Raw genomic sequence first — 16228 nt, 5'->3', positions numbered from 1 at the left:
ACGTCTTCAATATACTGTCACGTTTTGTTATTTTTGTGCAGAGCTTTTTTATAAACAGTCTAAAACTTTGTGTTTGTTCTAACTTGTTCATGAATGCAATGAAGCTGTTTTTTGATTTTCAAAATAAAAGCTCTCTGCAGTAAGCAGCAGTAAAATGAACGCTGTGATTCTGAAGATCAGCCCCCCCGACACCAGTGAATGTCTGTCAGTCCCATACGGTGACATACAAACTATCTGATCGACATTGTCTGGCAGGCCTGATATTATCAGGTTGTGTGTCCGATCCACTGCCGTAAGTTTAGTTTCACTCCACAGACAGAGATTTTCAGAATTAGTTGATCCATTCTTTCCGTGATTTGTCGACCGTTTTTATCCTCTTTCATGTGTATTGAAGAGTTGTGGTTAGAATACGTTTGGAGATTGTTTGTTACCGTCTCCTCTTTCCTCAAATGAGAGGGCACGTGTTGGCAAATTCTGTCCCCGCTGGCTTCCTCCTCATCTCGTTTGCAGAGGAATTAGCCTTTCCACTAATTTTGCATTGTCCGATATGAATCATGTGTGTGCGAGTGCATGTGTGGGCATCAGATCAAAGATGGCATTGTATTCTCCCAACTTCACCTTCCGGATTTGTGCATATCCACCCTCTCAAGAACACCAGCTTTTCTCATTATCGTTGTTATTAACCGCTGAAATCGAGCCACTCGAAGCCTCTGACGTATTTATTGACGTCCTTATCGACAGATTTAAGCGGCCGAGGTAGGGAACGTGCTGGCGCCGGCGAGCAAAGGAAACCAGCCTTTTTTTGGGAGTGGATGGAAAGATGCACTCCCCCCCCCCCCCCCGACACAACAAGGTTTTCCCACAGAATACTCAGCGTGGGAATAAACATCGATGCATATACATCCCCAAGAAACGACTAATTTCTCGATATTTGCTGTTTAAAAAAAAAAAAACACTACAAAACTAAAGATTTAGTCACATTACGGAGGCGAACATGAATTGTGTCGTGCGCAACGAGACAATATGATGCGTTCGTACAAATGAAGATCCAGACGTGTGCTTGGTCGTCTCCAGACTTTGTTTTCATTTTGTTTTGGATACAAGCTCCCATTAATTTCTAACCAAAACTTCCTGCTGTCTGATTATTTTTATTTTTAGTATTCTTCATCCAATGCAGTGGCAGGAAAAAAAATGCTTCATGTCCCATGACACCCCCCAAAATATCGACATAGACGGGACATATTGCACATTCCATTGTTCTGTGAATCTTTCCATTTCCTTCTGTCTATGCTCCACCTCATTTATGTCTGTTTGTTTTGGGAAAAGTCCCTCGTAGGATCATTGCTGCATCACCCAACGAACAAAGAGCAAAAACTAATTTAAAAGTATGTTTGGCATGATAATCAATGAGCTCAGGTATTTAGTTTAACTATGCCTTCTAATGCGACTAGAATTAAGTTTCCACCGAGCTGAACTATAGATCAAACATTAAATCTGTCCCTTTCTCTGCTTTAACACTTATTTTCTGTCCGTTGTTTTTGGTTTCATTGACTCTTCATCCTTCCTGTTCTACCCTTCCTGTCCCCTCTGCTTTATTCTTAGCTGCTTTGGTAAATCACTTTTATTAGCTCATTTCCACCAGTATTTTCATGGGACAAGGTGTGGCAGGTCTCAGTCAAAGGTCTCAACCTCAGATTTTAAGCTTTTCCTGAAACTGTCCCCAAAAATCACACAAATGCGAGGCATTGTTGCTCACCAGCCTACAAGGGTAAGAGCAACACTATGCAACTTCTTTTTTTTTTAATACCTCAAAGCAGCAGCTTCATTTAACTGAGTTTGATGGTTCAGTGGCTGTGAATATGGAGAATGTTTCCTCTTTCATTCCCACTCAGCCTGAGCGTCTGTTCTTTGTAACTCTGGTGAGTGGGTTCGATCTCCTGCGAGAAGAAGTGACGGAGAGTCACAGCTTCAGCTGTCGCAGATCAGCTCCAGACAGTTGAAGAGTGAAGCTGAACTGTTCAAAAACACTGAGAAGTTATTAAGAGCCAGAGTTCATCTCCAGTATTCAGCAGCAAACTTTAAAATATGAAGAATCCTGAACAGAGTTCGGTGGATTTGTTACAGGAGCAGCTCTTCTGGTTCAGGAAGCCAGGGATTATGGGTAATATCCACTGTTCAGTTGTGTTTTTTTCTCAATTCATCGCTCGGACACAGAGCCCAACAGAATCATTCACCACGTGGCTGCAGAGGGCGCTGCTGCTCTGTAAAACTGTGAACAATACAAAAATCTGGTTTTGGTGTCAGAACCTCCTCAAACATCTGTGGATTTTTGAAAACAGTTCTGGGAAATCTAAACAGGTTTGAATTTGATCTGGATGACGTTCTGATGTTTATTTCTGTTGTGTGCTTCAGGCCCAGCTTCAGCGCTCGCTGGACAGCTCCGTGTCCACACAGCCGAGGGCCCTGATTGGCCGACGTGGAAGGAAGGAGGCGGCGGCGGCAGCGTTGACAGGAGCGGGGACTGACGGCGGAGGACAAGGTGGCAGTCCAGCGTCAGAACAGGACTCTGGTATTCTGGATGTGGAGGAGGAAGGGGAGGAGGATGATGTGAGGAAAACACAAAACACACAAAACACATAAAGAAATGAAAACCACAGACAGATATAACCAAATTTGGGGGTATGATCGGGGCCCACCCCCAATTTAATAAAAATACTGACGATAATAAAAGTCATAGACATCATGTCATGAATCTTTTTAACAGAGATGTGTTTTGAGAAGAGGATAAATCAGCGAACTAGTCTAATATATTGATGCACAGACGTCTAATTCATAATTCTGTCTTTAATATTTCCTGTGTAAGAACTACACAGTCACGTGATTGCTGGCGGGGGTGTGAGCTCTACTGAGTTTGAGAGTATGTTGGTGGAACTTGAGGAATCAACACGTCTTTGTTTGAAGTCGCCTCAATGAAATGACCTCGAGCGCAGTTTGAAGAACAGGAGATGGATTTATTTCCCATCAGTCGCAGTCTGTTCAGAAGATGAACCCGTCTGTCGTTACCTCGGAGCAGACGCACAGTGGTGTGACATTGAACTCTTCGAGTCGTCCCTCGCGGGATCAAAGTTCCTCTTTGTTGTTCGCGCTCAAGGAAAGCGCAGCACAATGAGGTGGAAGAAAATAGAGCTGAACTTGTCACACCGCCCTCCCTCGTCCCGTGCCACCATTCTGTTTTCAGGTCCCTGTCGTCCCTTTGGCTTATTTACGTCCTGTAAACTCAACTCAACCTTCTTCACTGGAAGACCTTGGCTCGAACAAAGGCCTGACCCTGCGGTCGGCAGGGTTACGACTGCATTGGCGCCCATGGCCGCGGCGTTGCCAACCATCGGCGTCGCGTCTCCTCACGCCATCCTGCCTCTGCCACGTCTCTCCCTCTCTTCCCCTTCCCTTCATTTACAGTTGTCCCCCCTGTGTCACTGCATCCTATTTTTCTGTGCTCCCTTTGTTCTCCTCTTTTCTTACCTGACCTACACCTCATCTACTCTTTCCTCTTCTCCCTCACTGTGCTTTCCATCTTTTGGTTTTCTTTCTTGTCTTTGCCTGGTTTCCTCCATTTTATTCCCAGTCTTCTTTTCTCCTCCTCTTTGCATCCATTTATTTTTGACTTCTCTTCTTCTTCCTCTTCTTCAGACTTCTTGTTTCATTCTAATCCATTTCCAGCCTCTCGTCTTCTCGTCGACCTTTAACCCTGTTCCACTTTTCTCTTTCTTCCTCACTTTGCTTTCCTCTTTTTCTGGTTTTCTTTCTTGTCTTTGCCTGAAGTTCTGCTTTGTCCTCTATACATCTTAATTAATTGTTGGTATCTCTCTCATCTTCTTCTGTCCGACTTCCTCTTGCAGCCTCTGTTCTAAAGTTCAAACCCTGCGTACCTGCTTGTGTATCTCTTCTTTTCCCTCTCTCTTCTCTCTCTCCCTCCAGCTCTCTCTTTGCCTCCCTTCCTCTCTTCACCCCTGCTCTCAGTGATACGACTCTTTGTTTGCGCTTATTGTTTTTCAGGACCGTGTCTGTGTGAGGTCAGACATCAAAGCTGGCATTGTGTTTGTGCCTCCGATGATTTTTACAGAAAGAAAACTTTCCAGAGGGCAAGAGGGCACATGGTTGTTGTTGCTTTGTCTTTGTGTGTGTGTTCGCGTTAAAATTGCCATTGTTGTTCTGTGGAAGTTAGAGGATATGGGTAAGGACAAAGGAATGGATACAGGGATGGATATGTGTCAATTACAGCTCAGTTTAATTTTGCATCTGGAACATTTGTGATGTGTTTACGTTACAAAAACAGTCTCTGTGAAAAGGTTCGGATGTTTTTATCTGGTTCTTTAACTCCACCCACCACATCTCCACTACTTCACTTCAAACTTTATTCGCAAAACATTTTGACCTCGAAACACGTTACAGAAGCAAGGGTAAACAAAACCGTGTGCACGTAGCGACATTTTCTAAAGTCGGCACACTCCTTGTTGGACAACACAGGTGTGCAGGGCCTCGCAGGTCTGTGACGGAGGCACAGTGAAGTTGTTATCGTAGCTGGTGATGTCTCAACGTTCTTAACTGTATCACTTGTGTCTTTAGGTCCCAGGAGCTCAGGACTTGGTGGATTTCTCTCCAGTTTACAGCTGTCTGCATATCTACACTGTGCTGGTGAGTTCATCACTTCCTCTCTCTCTTTCTCACCTCCTTTAACTTTCATCCGTTTTAAACTGTGATCACGAGTCCCTCCGATTGTGCACCACGTCTACCACTACGCAAACCAGTATATCGCCATAGTAACCAGCCCCGGTAAAAAAAAAAACGAGTAGAGGTACCTGATGCTGTAAGACGAGGCCTCCGGCCCCAGGCTGGCTTCACTCCAACCAGGCCGCTGTGTGTGTGTGTGTGTGTGTGTGTGTGTGTGTGTGTGTGTGTGTGTGTGTGTGAGAGAGAATGAGGGGAACGTGTGTGTGTCTCATCTCAGATGGAGCGAAAGCGACATGGGTGTAAGTGTTGACTGGGCCATGACTGGGTTAGTTGCACATATGGGTGTGTGTGTGTGTGTGTGTGTGTGTGTGTGTGTGTGTGTGTGTGTGTGTGTGTGTGTGTGTGCGCGCCTGCAGGCATGTCCAGGTTGTGACCGGGCCAATGCGGCCAAAGGGTCGCCTGTGTCTTTTCAGTGTGTGTCTGAGGGGGTTGGGACAGGAAGTGCATGAACTTTGACAGGAAAGAGAAAGTGAACGGCATAAGAGCGATAGAGGGAGGGAGGGTTAGAGAAAGGGTAAAAGGGGGTGATGTGATGGAGAGAGCGAAGGGAGGGAGGAGGGAAAAGAGAGCAAGGCTTTAATGATGGAGGAGAAACAATGAGGGACGAGAAGAGAGAGGGGTCAGAAAAGGTTTAGACGGTCGACAACAGGGAAAATCTCACGGTGGGGAACAAGATAATGGAGGTCGGGAAAGAAAGTTCAGACGAGAGACAAAAGAAACGCGACCAGTTTCAGGCCTTTGGTTTCAGATCGGTTTCTTTTCACATTAAATGGTTCTTCAACGTCTTCAATGTTATTATTGCTGAGGCTCGCTGCTCCCGTCCTCGTGCGTGGTGGTGCCATCCTTTTGGCCGGTGGTGCACATGCCAACTTTTCAACCGTCATCTCAGAGTTTCTGCTGTGCAGGTGTCTAGATCACGCACGTGGATTTTTAAGTACGAGGAGTTTGTTAACATGTTTTTATGATGCATGATGCATGTGCCCGCAGAATATGAGATGCTTAGATAAAACGTGGGCATGGGGGCTGGATGTCTCAAGACCTGAACCCTTGTCGAGCGTGTGAAGTCTGGGGCAGATCGGAGCCTGTGCTTTGTTCTTAATGTGTCAGGGGCCAAACATCACAGTTTCGACGATACGCTGTTGACGGCGAAAAACAAAATCCATTGAAGATTACTCTCGTACGTCTCTAGATCGAACACGGCGATTATGAAGCGAATCTGAGAGATTCTGTATGTGCTTCACGTGTTTCCGCACACGTTCAGCCTCTCAAAAAAATGCAGTTTAAGGTTAATTCAGTTTGACCTGCAGGACTTTCTGAAATCATGACAAGTGAAAATGTCTTTTCACTAAATGTCAGGGAAAATAATTGTTCAAGAGGAAACAGAGTGACTCAGTGAGCGGACTCGCAGACGACCAAACAAACTAAGATTTTGTTCTGCGGCCAAGACGCTGCTACACTGTCAGATGATTATGAGAAGATGAGAAAATTGCAGTTTAAGTCGACTGGCTATAAGAGCCGTTTTACTAATATTATTTTGCACGTCGCTCAGTAAGTTACCTCATAAAAATGTGAAAGATTACTTGAGGACAAAAGTGTAAAGTTGGCGTCCAGGGGAAGGGAGAGAGACAGAATCAGCCACGGAGCGATAAGGAGCAAAGGGGTGAGGGTGGGGGAGGTCACAGGGAGGTTAAAGGGGCAAAAACAGGAAGAAGAGGATGAAAACAACACGGAGAGGTGGAGAGATTAGAAAGAGAGAGAGAGAGAGAGAGAGAGGGTGAGGAAGAAATGAAAGGGAGGGAGTAAGAGTAAAGGATGAGGGACGGAGGAGAAGGGAAAGGAGTGTTTTCTGTCTCAGTAAGGTGTTGAAAGGTCTGACCTCTGAAGGTTAGACACACACACACACACACACCGACACAAACACACACAAACATGTATGCCGACACACGCACAATCAAACATACATGCTAACACACACACACACACACACACAGACACACACAGCAGCCGTTTTATCCATTAAAGCGTTGCAGCGGCGGGGTGATTGACAGCTCATTGGGCAGAGAAGTTGATTTACCATTAGAAGAGAAAAGCCCAGCGCGGTTGTCTGCACTGATCCGAGGGTACGACTGGAAAATCCCAGTCTGACACAGTCGGATTGTTAAATGTCGAGAATGACTCGTACGCACGCTGGCACACGCGCGCTACTCAACGGCTCCATTTATTTGTCTCGTGAACCTGGACGTGGAATCGCATTTGCAATCAGGGCCTCCTCATTTTCTTCTCCTCCCTCTCTGCCTCTTGTCGATCCTTCTCTTTTCCATGTTTAAAGCCCACAGTTTTTCCAGCCGCACAATACCCCTTTGTTTTGCCGGCACACGGACGGCACGCCGATGTGCGGACGGAGATGTTATGAGTGTAAACACGGGCCCGAAGCCCGACACGCTGGGGAGGGGAGAGGGAAACAGCAGCCGGTTCATCGCACCGGTCAGACCACAGATCTCACATAAAGACCGACAACGCATGACGGCTCCGCAAAAGTGAAACCAACTCATTCTGATCGCCCCCTGGTGGCTGGTGGTCATTTGAAGAAGTTCTCATCTCACAAATGCATCTTTGAGTTTTTATTTTCAGAAAAACAAAAGTCCCTGGACTTTTGTTTCAGCCGATACCGATCTGAAACCGGTGCTTTTAAAATAAATCAGCCGGTAAGTGATAATTGCTATCATTGTTGTCCGGCCTGGCTCAGGTGAAACTCTTTTAAAAAAAACAAATACATGCAGAGAAAGAACCTTTAAATGGCTGGAAACTAAAATCTTGCGTACGACACATATCACTGTTTTACTTTTTGGACTTTCCATTTTGAAATATGACCGAATGCTGTTGCATTTGTTGTAGCACAGATGAACTGTAGATGATTTGATATCTGGGAAAAGAAAATTGCAGTTTTATCTGGGTGAAGACGTGGTATCTGATGAGTACACAGATTTGCGTCCTCTCCAGTGCCTGAGCCACCAGTTTTTGGCAGCGTCAGGGTTGTTTCTGATGCTGGTATCGGAACATATCTATTTGTGATTGGTTGAGCACGTGAATCAGCGAGACCTCGATACCGCAGCTCCACACCATGATCACTATCACGCTTACCTGGAGGCGTTATGTTTTAGGGTCGTCCGTCCGTCCCATTGCCAGTGAGCGCGATATCTCAAGAATGCTTTGAGGGAACTTTCCCAAATTTGGTGCAAATACTCACTTTGGTGGAACAGACTTCGATGGTCAAAGGTCACAGATTCAACTTCTGATCTGTTGTCACTTGGACTGTGATCACGTTTCAGTTGTCAAAGGTCACAGTGACCTTTATATGAATGTGGAAAATTGAGTATGTAGAAATATATACACAAACTGCACTGGTTGGCCGAGGCAGACGACCACAGTGCTGTAATTTGTTTCTTTATTTCCAGTCTTTTGTTTATTTTATTTTTGGCCTGGATTTTTTTTTTTTTCTGTTTCTGCCTCTTTTTCTTCTCCGGCTGTATTTCTTCTCACTTCTTCTCTTTTCTTCGTCTCCCCATTCCTCCACCGTTCATGTGTTGTTGCAGAGATCTCTCTCTCCCTCTCTCTTTCTCTCTCCATCTCTCTTTCTCTCTCTCTCTCTCTCAGTCCTGAGTTTCACCTCTGCGAGAGGCTCTCGGGGAGAGTGAGCTCTGTGTAATGAAGAGTTCATGGCCGTTTGATGCAGCTCGTTTGTTGAATACACATTGTTCAGCTGAGGGTCAAACTGGGAATTACAGAACACAGTTTTGTCACCTCACAACAACAAACTCTCGCGCTGCTCTGAAACACAGTGTTTGCTCGCATTTCTACCATCTACTTTGTGTTTTCAATGTACATTGTCCGGCCAAGGGTACGATAAAAATACAAAATCTTATTTTTTAACACACTGTTCTTTGTATTTTTACATTTAGGGCTAGAAATAAGAAAGATTTTCCTTCCGGATTAACTCTTGTGAGCTGAAACTAATACTTTCAATAGTGTCCTATGGTAGTAAAATGTGTACTTCACCAAGCTTGCACCCATTGAATGTTGTTCACATGAGTAAATTTCATTATATCTCATGTTAAATATTGTTCCCTTGACTTTTACACTGGCAAAAACTTATTTGCACCAATATTCAGGTTAGATTCTATTAAAACTCTCCAAGTAGATTCGTTGACGAGCACAAGTGACTGAAGTTGGTTTTTCTGTGAAAGGTCAGGAAATAAAACAGTGGTGTGTTTGTTAATGTTTCTATTTTTGTTCTTTTATCGTATTACCACCTAATGTAGTGATCGCAGGTGGTGGTCGCCACTGTCCAGAGGTCAGCCGTGTGTGTGTGTGTGTGTGTGTGTGTGTGTGTGTGTGTGTGTGTGTGTGTGTGTGTGTGTGTGTGTGTGTGTGTGTGTGTGTGTGTGTGTGTGTGTGTGTGTGTGTGTGTGGTCTGGTGGGGAAACGTCATGATATCAGTCCAGTCCTCGCCTCTTATCTCTGAGCTCACTAAGTACTGTGGGTCCTGGTCTGGGTCTTAGATAGGCCCTGACTCTCTCTCTCTCACACACACACACACACACACAGCTTCTGTGTAATGGAAGTAAAAGATACGAAGGTGGTCGAGTTTAGAAAGTTGATTTTGTGTGTGTGTGTGTGTGTGTGGTTTTGTGTTGGCTTCAGTTTCGATGTCTGACCTGTGACGCCAACCAAAACTGAACAGGAACCAGTTTTAGTCTGCAAAAGACACCTTATCTCCACTTTCCCATCGTGCAGCGGTGGTAACCTTTGGTTTTCATACCTCATTAAGTTAATCTGCCTTGAAAGTCAGAAACCGCCTCAAACGACCGTTAGCGTTTGGCTGCGTTCCTCAGTGTTGTCAACCACGACGTGAAGCATCACAGTTTGGAACATGTTCTGAGGGTTTCAGCTTTACTGAAATGTGTTTTACATGGAAATGTGGGAAATCAGGAGCCGTCGTTCCGTCCGTCTTTGACGGCGTATGGTTGAAACAGATGAAAAGTGCAAAAACAAAGGTCTTTTATTTCCCTGGAGTTTTGTTTTCTTATGAAAGTTGTCTCGATTAGTTTGTCAATAAATTAAACATCAGGTTTGAATGGAGTCGTTTCATTGTTATTGAAGAAAATCTACAACTAAAAATATTGACATAAAAAGATCCTGATTCAAAAATGCCTCATCTATAATTCTTAACATCATAAATAAAATGATTTCCTGCCTTAGTTAACCATTAAAATCGATATTTAAATTCACCTTTTCTCACGTAGGGTTTGCGTGATGTGTTTGAGAACTACTACAGAAAGCAGAGGAGGAAACAGGCTCGCCTCGTACTGCAGCCGCACTCTAACATGGTATGACCCTGCACCATCACTGTGTGTGTTTGTGTCTGCACTGTTGTATCTACACACTAACTACACTTACTGTACCCTCCTCCCTGCACACACACACACACACACACACACACACACACACACACACACACACACACACACACACACACACACCCCTCTCCCACTCACACACATGTTCATCTATCTGTAATTTATGTTATCATGAGCAAAACAGAAGAAATTAGAGATTTTATACTGTGAATAATAAAAATAAGCAAATATTTAACTTTTATTTGTTGTTTTTTTTTAACACATGTGTTTTCTGGTGTATTTTAAATTCCATTCTGATGCATTTTGTCCTGTGAATTTATCGTAAGAGGTAATTTACAAACCAGTATTAGTGACGCTGATTGTTTTTTCTGTCTGTACTCTTCTGCTGCTGTTGCACACCCCATATCCCCCCCCCAATGTTTTTCCCAAACTTCTTTTCCTCCCTCTGTTCTTTCTTTCTTTTTACTTTTCTAGCACGAAACCTTGGAGGGATACAGGCGATACTTCAACCAGATCGTCGGGTGAGTCAGACGTCGGCTTTCTCTCCTTTCCTCCATCAATCCCGCCTTGCCTCACTTCTCCACCTTTCTATCGATTTCAAATTCTCTTTCTGCTTTTGTGATTTTCTGCTGAGTTCGATGCTGAAATAAAACCCGCGGTCCAACGTTATCTTTGCTGCACAGACTCTCGCTCCAGAGAACGTCAGAAGCCCAAGATGGCGGCGCCTGGATATTTTAGCTTCAATTTTGTACAATTGGAGGAAGTGGAGACGTGTCGTCCCTCCTTGATTGATGATTTATCCGTCTGTCCATTGTAAACCATCTTGTGTAACTTGGCAGAAGAGCGAGTGAGAGATGGTGAGGAGGAGAAGCTTTGAGTCAAACCAAACATTCGGCGTTTAGTGACACCTCATTTCATTTCATTTGAGCGACTTCTGACCGTTGAACATCTTTTCATCTTTCCTTCACTCGGACTGTTGTTTTATTCATCCCTCTCTGCACACACTCACTCCTCCCCTCCTTTCGCCTTTCCTCTCATCCATCACTCCATCCAGTTCCCTCCGTTGCGTTCACACACACACACACACACACACACTGGTGACGATTGATAGAGTGCGTGTGATGGTGGTTGGCTTATTGCTGTTATTTCTTGTGTCCGTCTGGCTGGAGCAGACGGTTCTATAAACATGGCTGAGGCTGGACAATAACACACCCTCTCACACACACACACACACACACACACACACACACACACACACACACACACACACACACACACACACACACACACACACACCCTCAGATCTGCTATTCCCATCTGACGTGCCATCCCGTTTTACCAGACGGATTTATCGGTGGATATGAGCCAATAGTTTTTAATTCAAGTTTGATATGTTCTGTTGTATTTGTATTTTTCTTTTTCTTAATGTTATTTAATATTAAGTTTATATTTAAACTTTAAAATATCAAACCTTAGTCAGCATTAGGATTTGCTTTTCTATTCACTGATTAGTTTTTTTTGACTTCCATATATCAGTCTTTCAGTATAAATATAATTAGTTTATAATTATAATTATGCGTCATCCCTCCTTTCCTCTGTCCAGGTTCTTTGTTGTGGAGGATCACGTTCTTCACACCACGCACGGTTTGGTCAACAGAGCGTACGTCGAGGAGCTGTGGGAGCTGGCGCTGTCCAAAATAGTTGCCGCCCTGAGGACACACTCAGTAAGACAAGTCCTTTGCTTGAGCCGCTTTCAGACATGAACGCGGGACATTTTCTGTAGTTAAGGAAAGAAACAAAACACAACTGACCCTCTCCTCTGTTTGCTCAGTCGTACTGTGACGACCCCGACCTTGTGCTGGACCTGAAGAACCTTATCGTCCTCTTTGCTGATACACTGCAGGTATATATGTGTGTGTGTGTGAGAAGCATTGTTCAGGTTACACTGTAAAAGGAAGGAAGGTGTTGCAGCCCTGGTCATCATCACGTATGAAATGATTCAGCTTTTTTATTTCTGTTGGGGAGTCTCGACCCAGCTCTGTTACCCAGGAGACCCTTATCCAGTGTTCTGAAAATGAACAGATGCCAATCTCTCCAGAAAAATCTTTTTCTTAATGTCGAGCTCGGCTTCATCGTCTGATGTCAGTTCGCTCTCCATAAATGTCTTCGCTGCTCGTATGAACTAACCTGGATGGATTGAGTGTGAGGGATGAGTGGATGGAGGGATGGAGGGGAGAAAGAGGGGATGTGGGTGAAAACCGGGATGGAGATGAGTGATTGAGATGAAGAGGAGGAGCCGATGAAGGGTTGGTACGGTGCCCAAAAGTGTTTCCCGTGAAGTGATGAGGTGTAACAGAATGTCTGAATTCACTTTTTGTCTCTTCCACACGTGTTTTAATCCTTTTAGACCGAGATTTTGTTCCGTTTTGGATTTGTTTTCATTTCAGACTCATAAATGTACTTTTAAAACCATAAAAAGATGTTTTTCTTGATCAGTGTTTGAAAAAAGAAGTAATTTAAAGCAGTGATGGTTGATTTCCTATCCACATGTCATGCTGTCGATATGATTTAATGGGTCTCTTTTTCGACATTCCCTTTCTCCTTCGTAACACTAAGTCCGATGCCTTTTATTATTCTACTCGTTCCTTAAATTTGCTTTAGGGGATAAATCAATAAATCGTCATTCGACTTTGGCTGCGCTCGTGCTCATCTGTGGAGATCGAACTATGTCCACACAAGCGTTTCACCTCCACGTCAGTAAATGACTCAGTGACAGTGACAATGCAAACCTCTTCGTTCAAGATGCTTAAAAACTTTGCACTGACTCTGCTTCTCTCTGCCGCAGGGTTACGGTTTCCCGGTCACACAGCTGTTCGACATGCTGCTGGAGATAAGGGAGCAGTACGGCGAAATCCTGCTCAAGAGGTGGAACATCGCCTTCAGGTACCGATTCGCTAAAAGACGACGGAGCCTCGCTGTTCCATAGAGAGAGATGAGGGGAACGTCAGGGCGATGCTCCTGTTTTTCAGTAGCTGAGGGGTTTTTCTGAGTGCACGCCGCCCTGACCTTCCCCTTTCTTGTCTTAAGGTCACGAGGGCGCACCATGACAAACACATACATACACACCAGTGTTGGTTTGTGGGAAATGTCCCCCGTCCTGGTTTTGAAGTTTAACAAGCGGCCAGAGAGAGGAAGTGTTTAAAAGCAAACGTCCGGAACATTTTCTGCCCTTCAGAATGGGTACCCTTACAAGAAACTGTGTGTGTGTGTGTGTGTGTGTGTGTGCGCTTACATGCCATTGTTTCACCATCGCTTTGGTCCAATGACACCAGTGGGACTTGCAGTAGCAAGAGCGGACAAACAAACTCTCACTCCCTCTCTCCTTAACCCCCCCAACACACACACACACACACACACACACACACACACACACACACACTGGGGAAGCCGCAGGAATGTTGTGTTGTATTGTTGGAGAGAGAGCGCTCTCCGGTTCACGGCCTCTCCATGGAACGTTGGAACGTCCGAACTCTGGAGTGCCAACAAGAAGTGGGGGGGGGGGGGGTAAGGAAGGTGGCAAGAAAACCACAAGCACTGGGTGTGTGTTTCTACTTTATGTTTGTATGTACTTGTGTGTGTGTGTTTGTGTGTGTGTGTGTATTAATCTTTTTTTTTTCTTGTAATTCTTTTCCTGTGGTCTTTCTCCTCTTCAGGCAGGTGTTGGATCAAGATAACTTCAGTCCAATCCCAGTGTCAACAGAGCAAGAGTACAGACACTACACTTCCCAGTTTCCCCTGCAAGACCCTGAACTGGATAAGGTAGAATGGCACTCGGTTGAACACACACACACACACACACACACACACACACACACACCCCTTGTGAAAACACATGTATTTATTGGATCTGCACCAAATGCTGACGCTCAAAAGCAGTTTTCAGCCATAAACTCCTGAAAGTATCTAGAGTTTTTTCTTTTGCATATGAAGAACACAGCAGGAGATAGTTCGGGTCAGACCCGTTCACAAAAACGGGAAAATCACTCAGGTGCAGGGTGGATTCTGGGTAAGGCAGGACCTGATGTATGAACTTCAATCTCGTCGCATTTCCAAGTTCACGTCTTCTACGTGTGTGGTTTCTCTTTTTCATCCTGAAAAATATTTGTAGTCACGTGTCAGAAACATCAACGCGCCCATTCGCTCGCTGTGAACCTTCCTGCTGCATCGTCACATGGACTCACTCGGGACATTTTACTCGGTTGCGGCAGGAAAAGTTCCAGAAAATGTTTCCGGAGCAACTGACAATTGTGATCTCGCAGACGGCCCCTCCCGAACATTTCAGTCCTCGGAGACAATCAGACAAATAACGGCGCCATCAGAATAAATTAGGATGAGCGAATGAAGAAGAGGAAAGAAATGTCATGTGTTGTTTTGTGCGATTTGATGAGGGGAAGTTGATGTCGCTCAAAATGTGAAGTATAAATTGAATAAAATCTCACTTAATCCTTTTGTTTTGCTCTGTTTCCTGCAGCTTCCCTTCCCCAAGAAGCTCCCCTTCTCCGAGTTTGTGCCAAAAGTCTACTGCCAGCTCAAAGAGTTCATCTATGCCTGTTTGAAATACTCTGAAGATCTGCACCTCAGGTACCTGCTCACAGGATCTTCCCCTGTTACTGACTGTCACGCTACCAGCGTAGTTTGTTTCCATTCTTCTCGACTATCAAGTGTCGGTCGGCGCGGCTGCGAGGATTTCAACACGGGGTCGTTGGAGTGTTTTACCCTCATGACCCCATAATGCTTCCTTTTTCCTCCAGCACCAGTGTCACACACATACACACAGAGAGGCGTCGGGAAATGCAGACTTTTTATGGTCAATTGGTTCTTTCCATTTGGACCAGGGATCTTTGTCTCATTAGCGTTGGCCCACACGAGGACACACACAGAAACTCCGAGGGCTTCGGTTTAACCTCCATAGAACACGGAACAGAAGCTGGACTTGATTGCCGATTTGTGGGCTTGTGTGTTCTTTCGTGCATGTGTGTTTGTTTAAGTGTGTATTGGTCACGGTTGATGGAAGAATTAACTAAAACAATGCAGCTACTTTTCTACTGAGGAGACGAGCAATCAGGACACAACTTCCGCTGTCCAGAAGTCTTCCACAAGGCTGGGACTCGGCCAGACACACACACACACACAAACACTCTCACACACACTCTGAGGAAACTTCAACTGCACATATAATCTTTCTAAAACTCAGGATGCAGAACCAGAAAACACACTTACACACACTTTCTAAAACACACACACTGTAAATCTCTCCGTGTGATGTGTATCATTGGGGTCAAACTCTGATTTGGCTTTGAATGAGCGTGTTTGTGTTCAGTTTGTATTCACTGTCTGCTTGTTTGATAGTGTGCTCTAATTATTTTTGTGTGTTCAGCACGTGTGTGTGTGTGCGCGTGCGCGTGCGTGTGTGTGTGTGTGTATTCTCTGTGGGGGCTGGGAACTCGGGGGTATCACTGATCCATGACCGGCGGAAGAAAAAGAGACAGAGGCAGGAGGAGGAGGAGTGATTGGGAAAAATCGTCTAATCAAAGGAAAGGAATCAGTTTAAGAGAAAAGAGAAAGAAGGAATGAAAAGAGTCTGTTTATTTTATTATGGGATATAAAGCGCTGATTGTACTGAAACACTGTCCGTCCAGTTTGATTTAACCTAGATTTAAAAAGTGGGAACACGGTTCTCTAAGTCTAGAACTCAATCATCTGAATTTTAGATCTTAGTTTTTCGGGTTTTAATTTTGCTGACACTTCTTCACACTTTGAAATTAATCATTTTTTTTCTTGAGTTAAGTATTTTTGCTCAAAGTGCTCTTGGGATTTTGAGGTAGGATTGTTTTTCGAAACCCATTATATTGGTACATAATGATAATAATATTCTTTCTCCAGGTAAAGCGAAGACACGTTCATTCAACCTTATATAAGATGAAATGAGTTAATATGAGAAAACTTTATCGGGTATCTTG

At 44.5% G+C, this 16228-nt stretch overlaps 1 protein-coding gene across 3 annotated transcripts in view; it reads left to right on the top strand.

Annotated features, from left to right (window-relative positions):
• The window catches only part of exoc6b (exocyst complex component 6B), a 65991-nt gene that overhangs the window by 12664 nt on the left and 37099 nt on the right, over window positions 1–16228 (top strand). For all 3 annotated transcript variants that reach the window (XR_011239977.1, XM_069519066.1, XM_069519065.1), the window contains exons 7-15: window positions 2413–2607; window positions 4627–4695; window positions 10095–10178; window positions 10683–10729; window positions 11812–11932; window positions 12040–12111; window positions 13054–13151; window positions 13922–14027; window positions 14740–14849. Coding sequence is in view for 2 of the 3 variants with exons in the window: in XM_069519066.1 (XP_069375167.1) it covers window positions 2413–2607; window positions 4627–4695; window positions 10095–10178; window positions 10683–10729; window positions 11812–11932; window positions 12040–12111; window positions 13054–13151; window positions 13922–14027; window positions 14740–14849 (902 nt within the window). In the remaining variant the exon portion in view is untranslated. The remainder of the gene's footprint in view (window positions 1–2412; window positions 2608–4626; window positions 4696–10094; window positions 10179–10682; window positions 10730–11811; window positions 11933–12039; window positions 12112–13053; window positions 13152–13921; window positions 14028–14739; window positions 14850–16228) is intronic.

The sequence above is a fragment of the Paralichthys olivaceus genome, chromosome 22 (genome assembly GCF_024713975.1).
Source record: "Paralichthys olivaceus isolate ysfri-2021 chromosome 22, ASM2471397v2, whole genome shotgun sequence".
In the NCBI taxonomy this organism is placed as follows: Eukaryota; Metazoa; Chordata; class Actinopteri; order Pleuronectiformes; family Paralichthyidae; genus Paralichthys; species Paralichthys olivaceus.
This window is presented reverse-complemented; position numbering and strand designations above follow the sequence as displayed.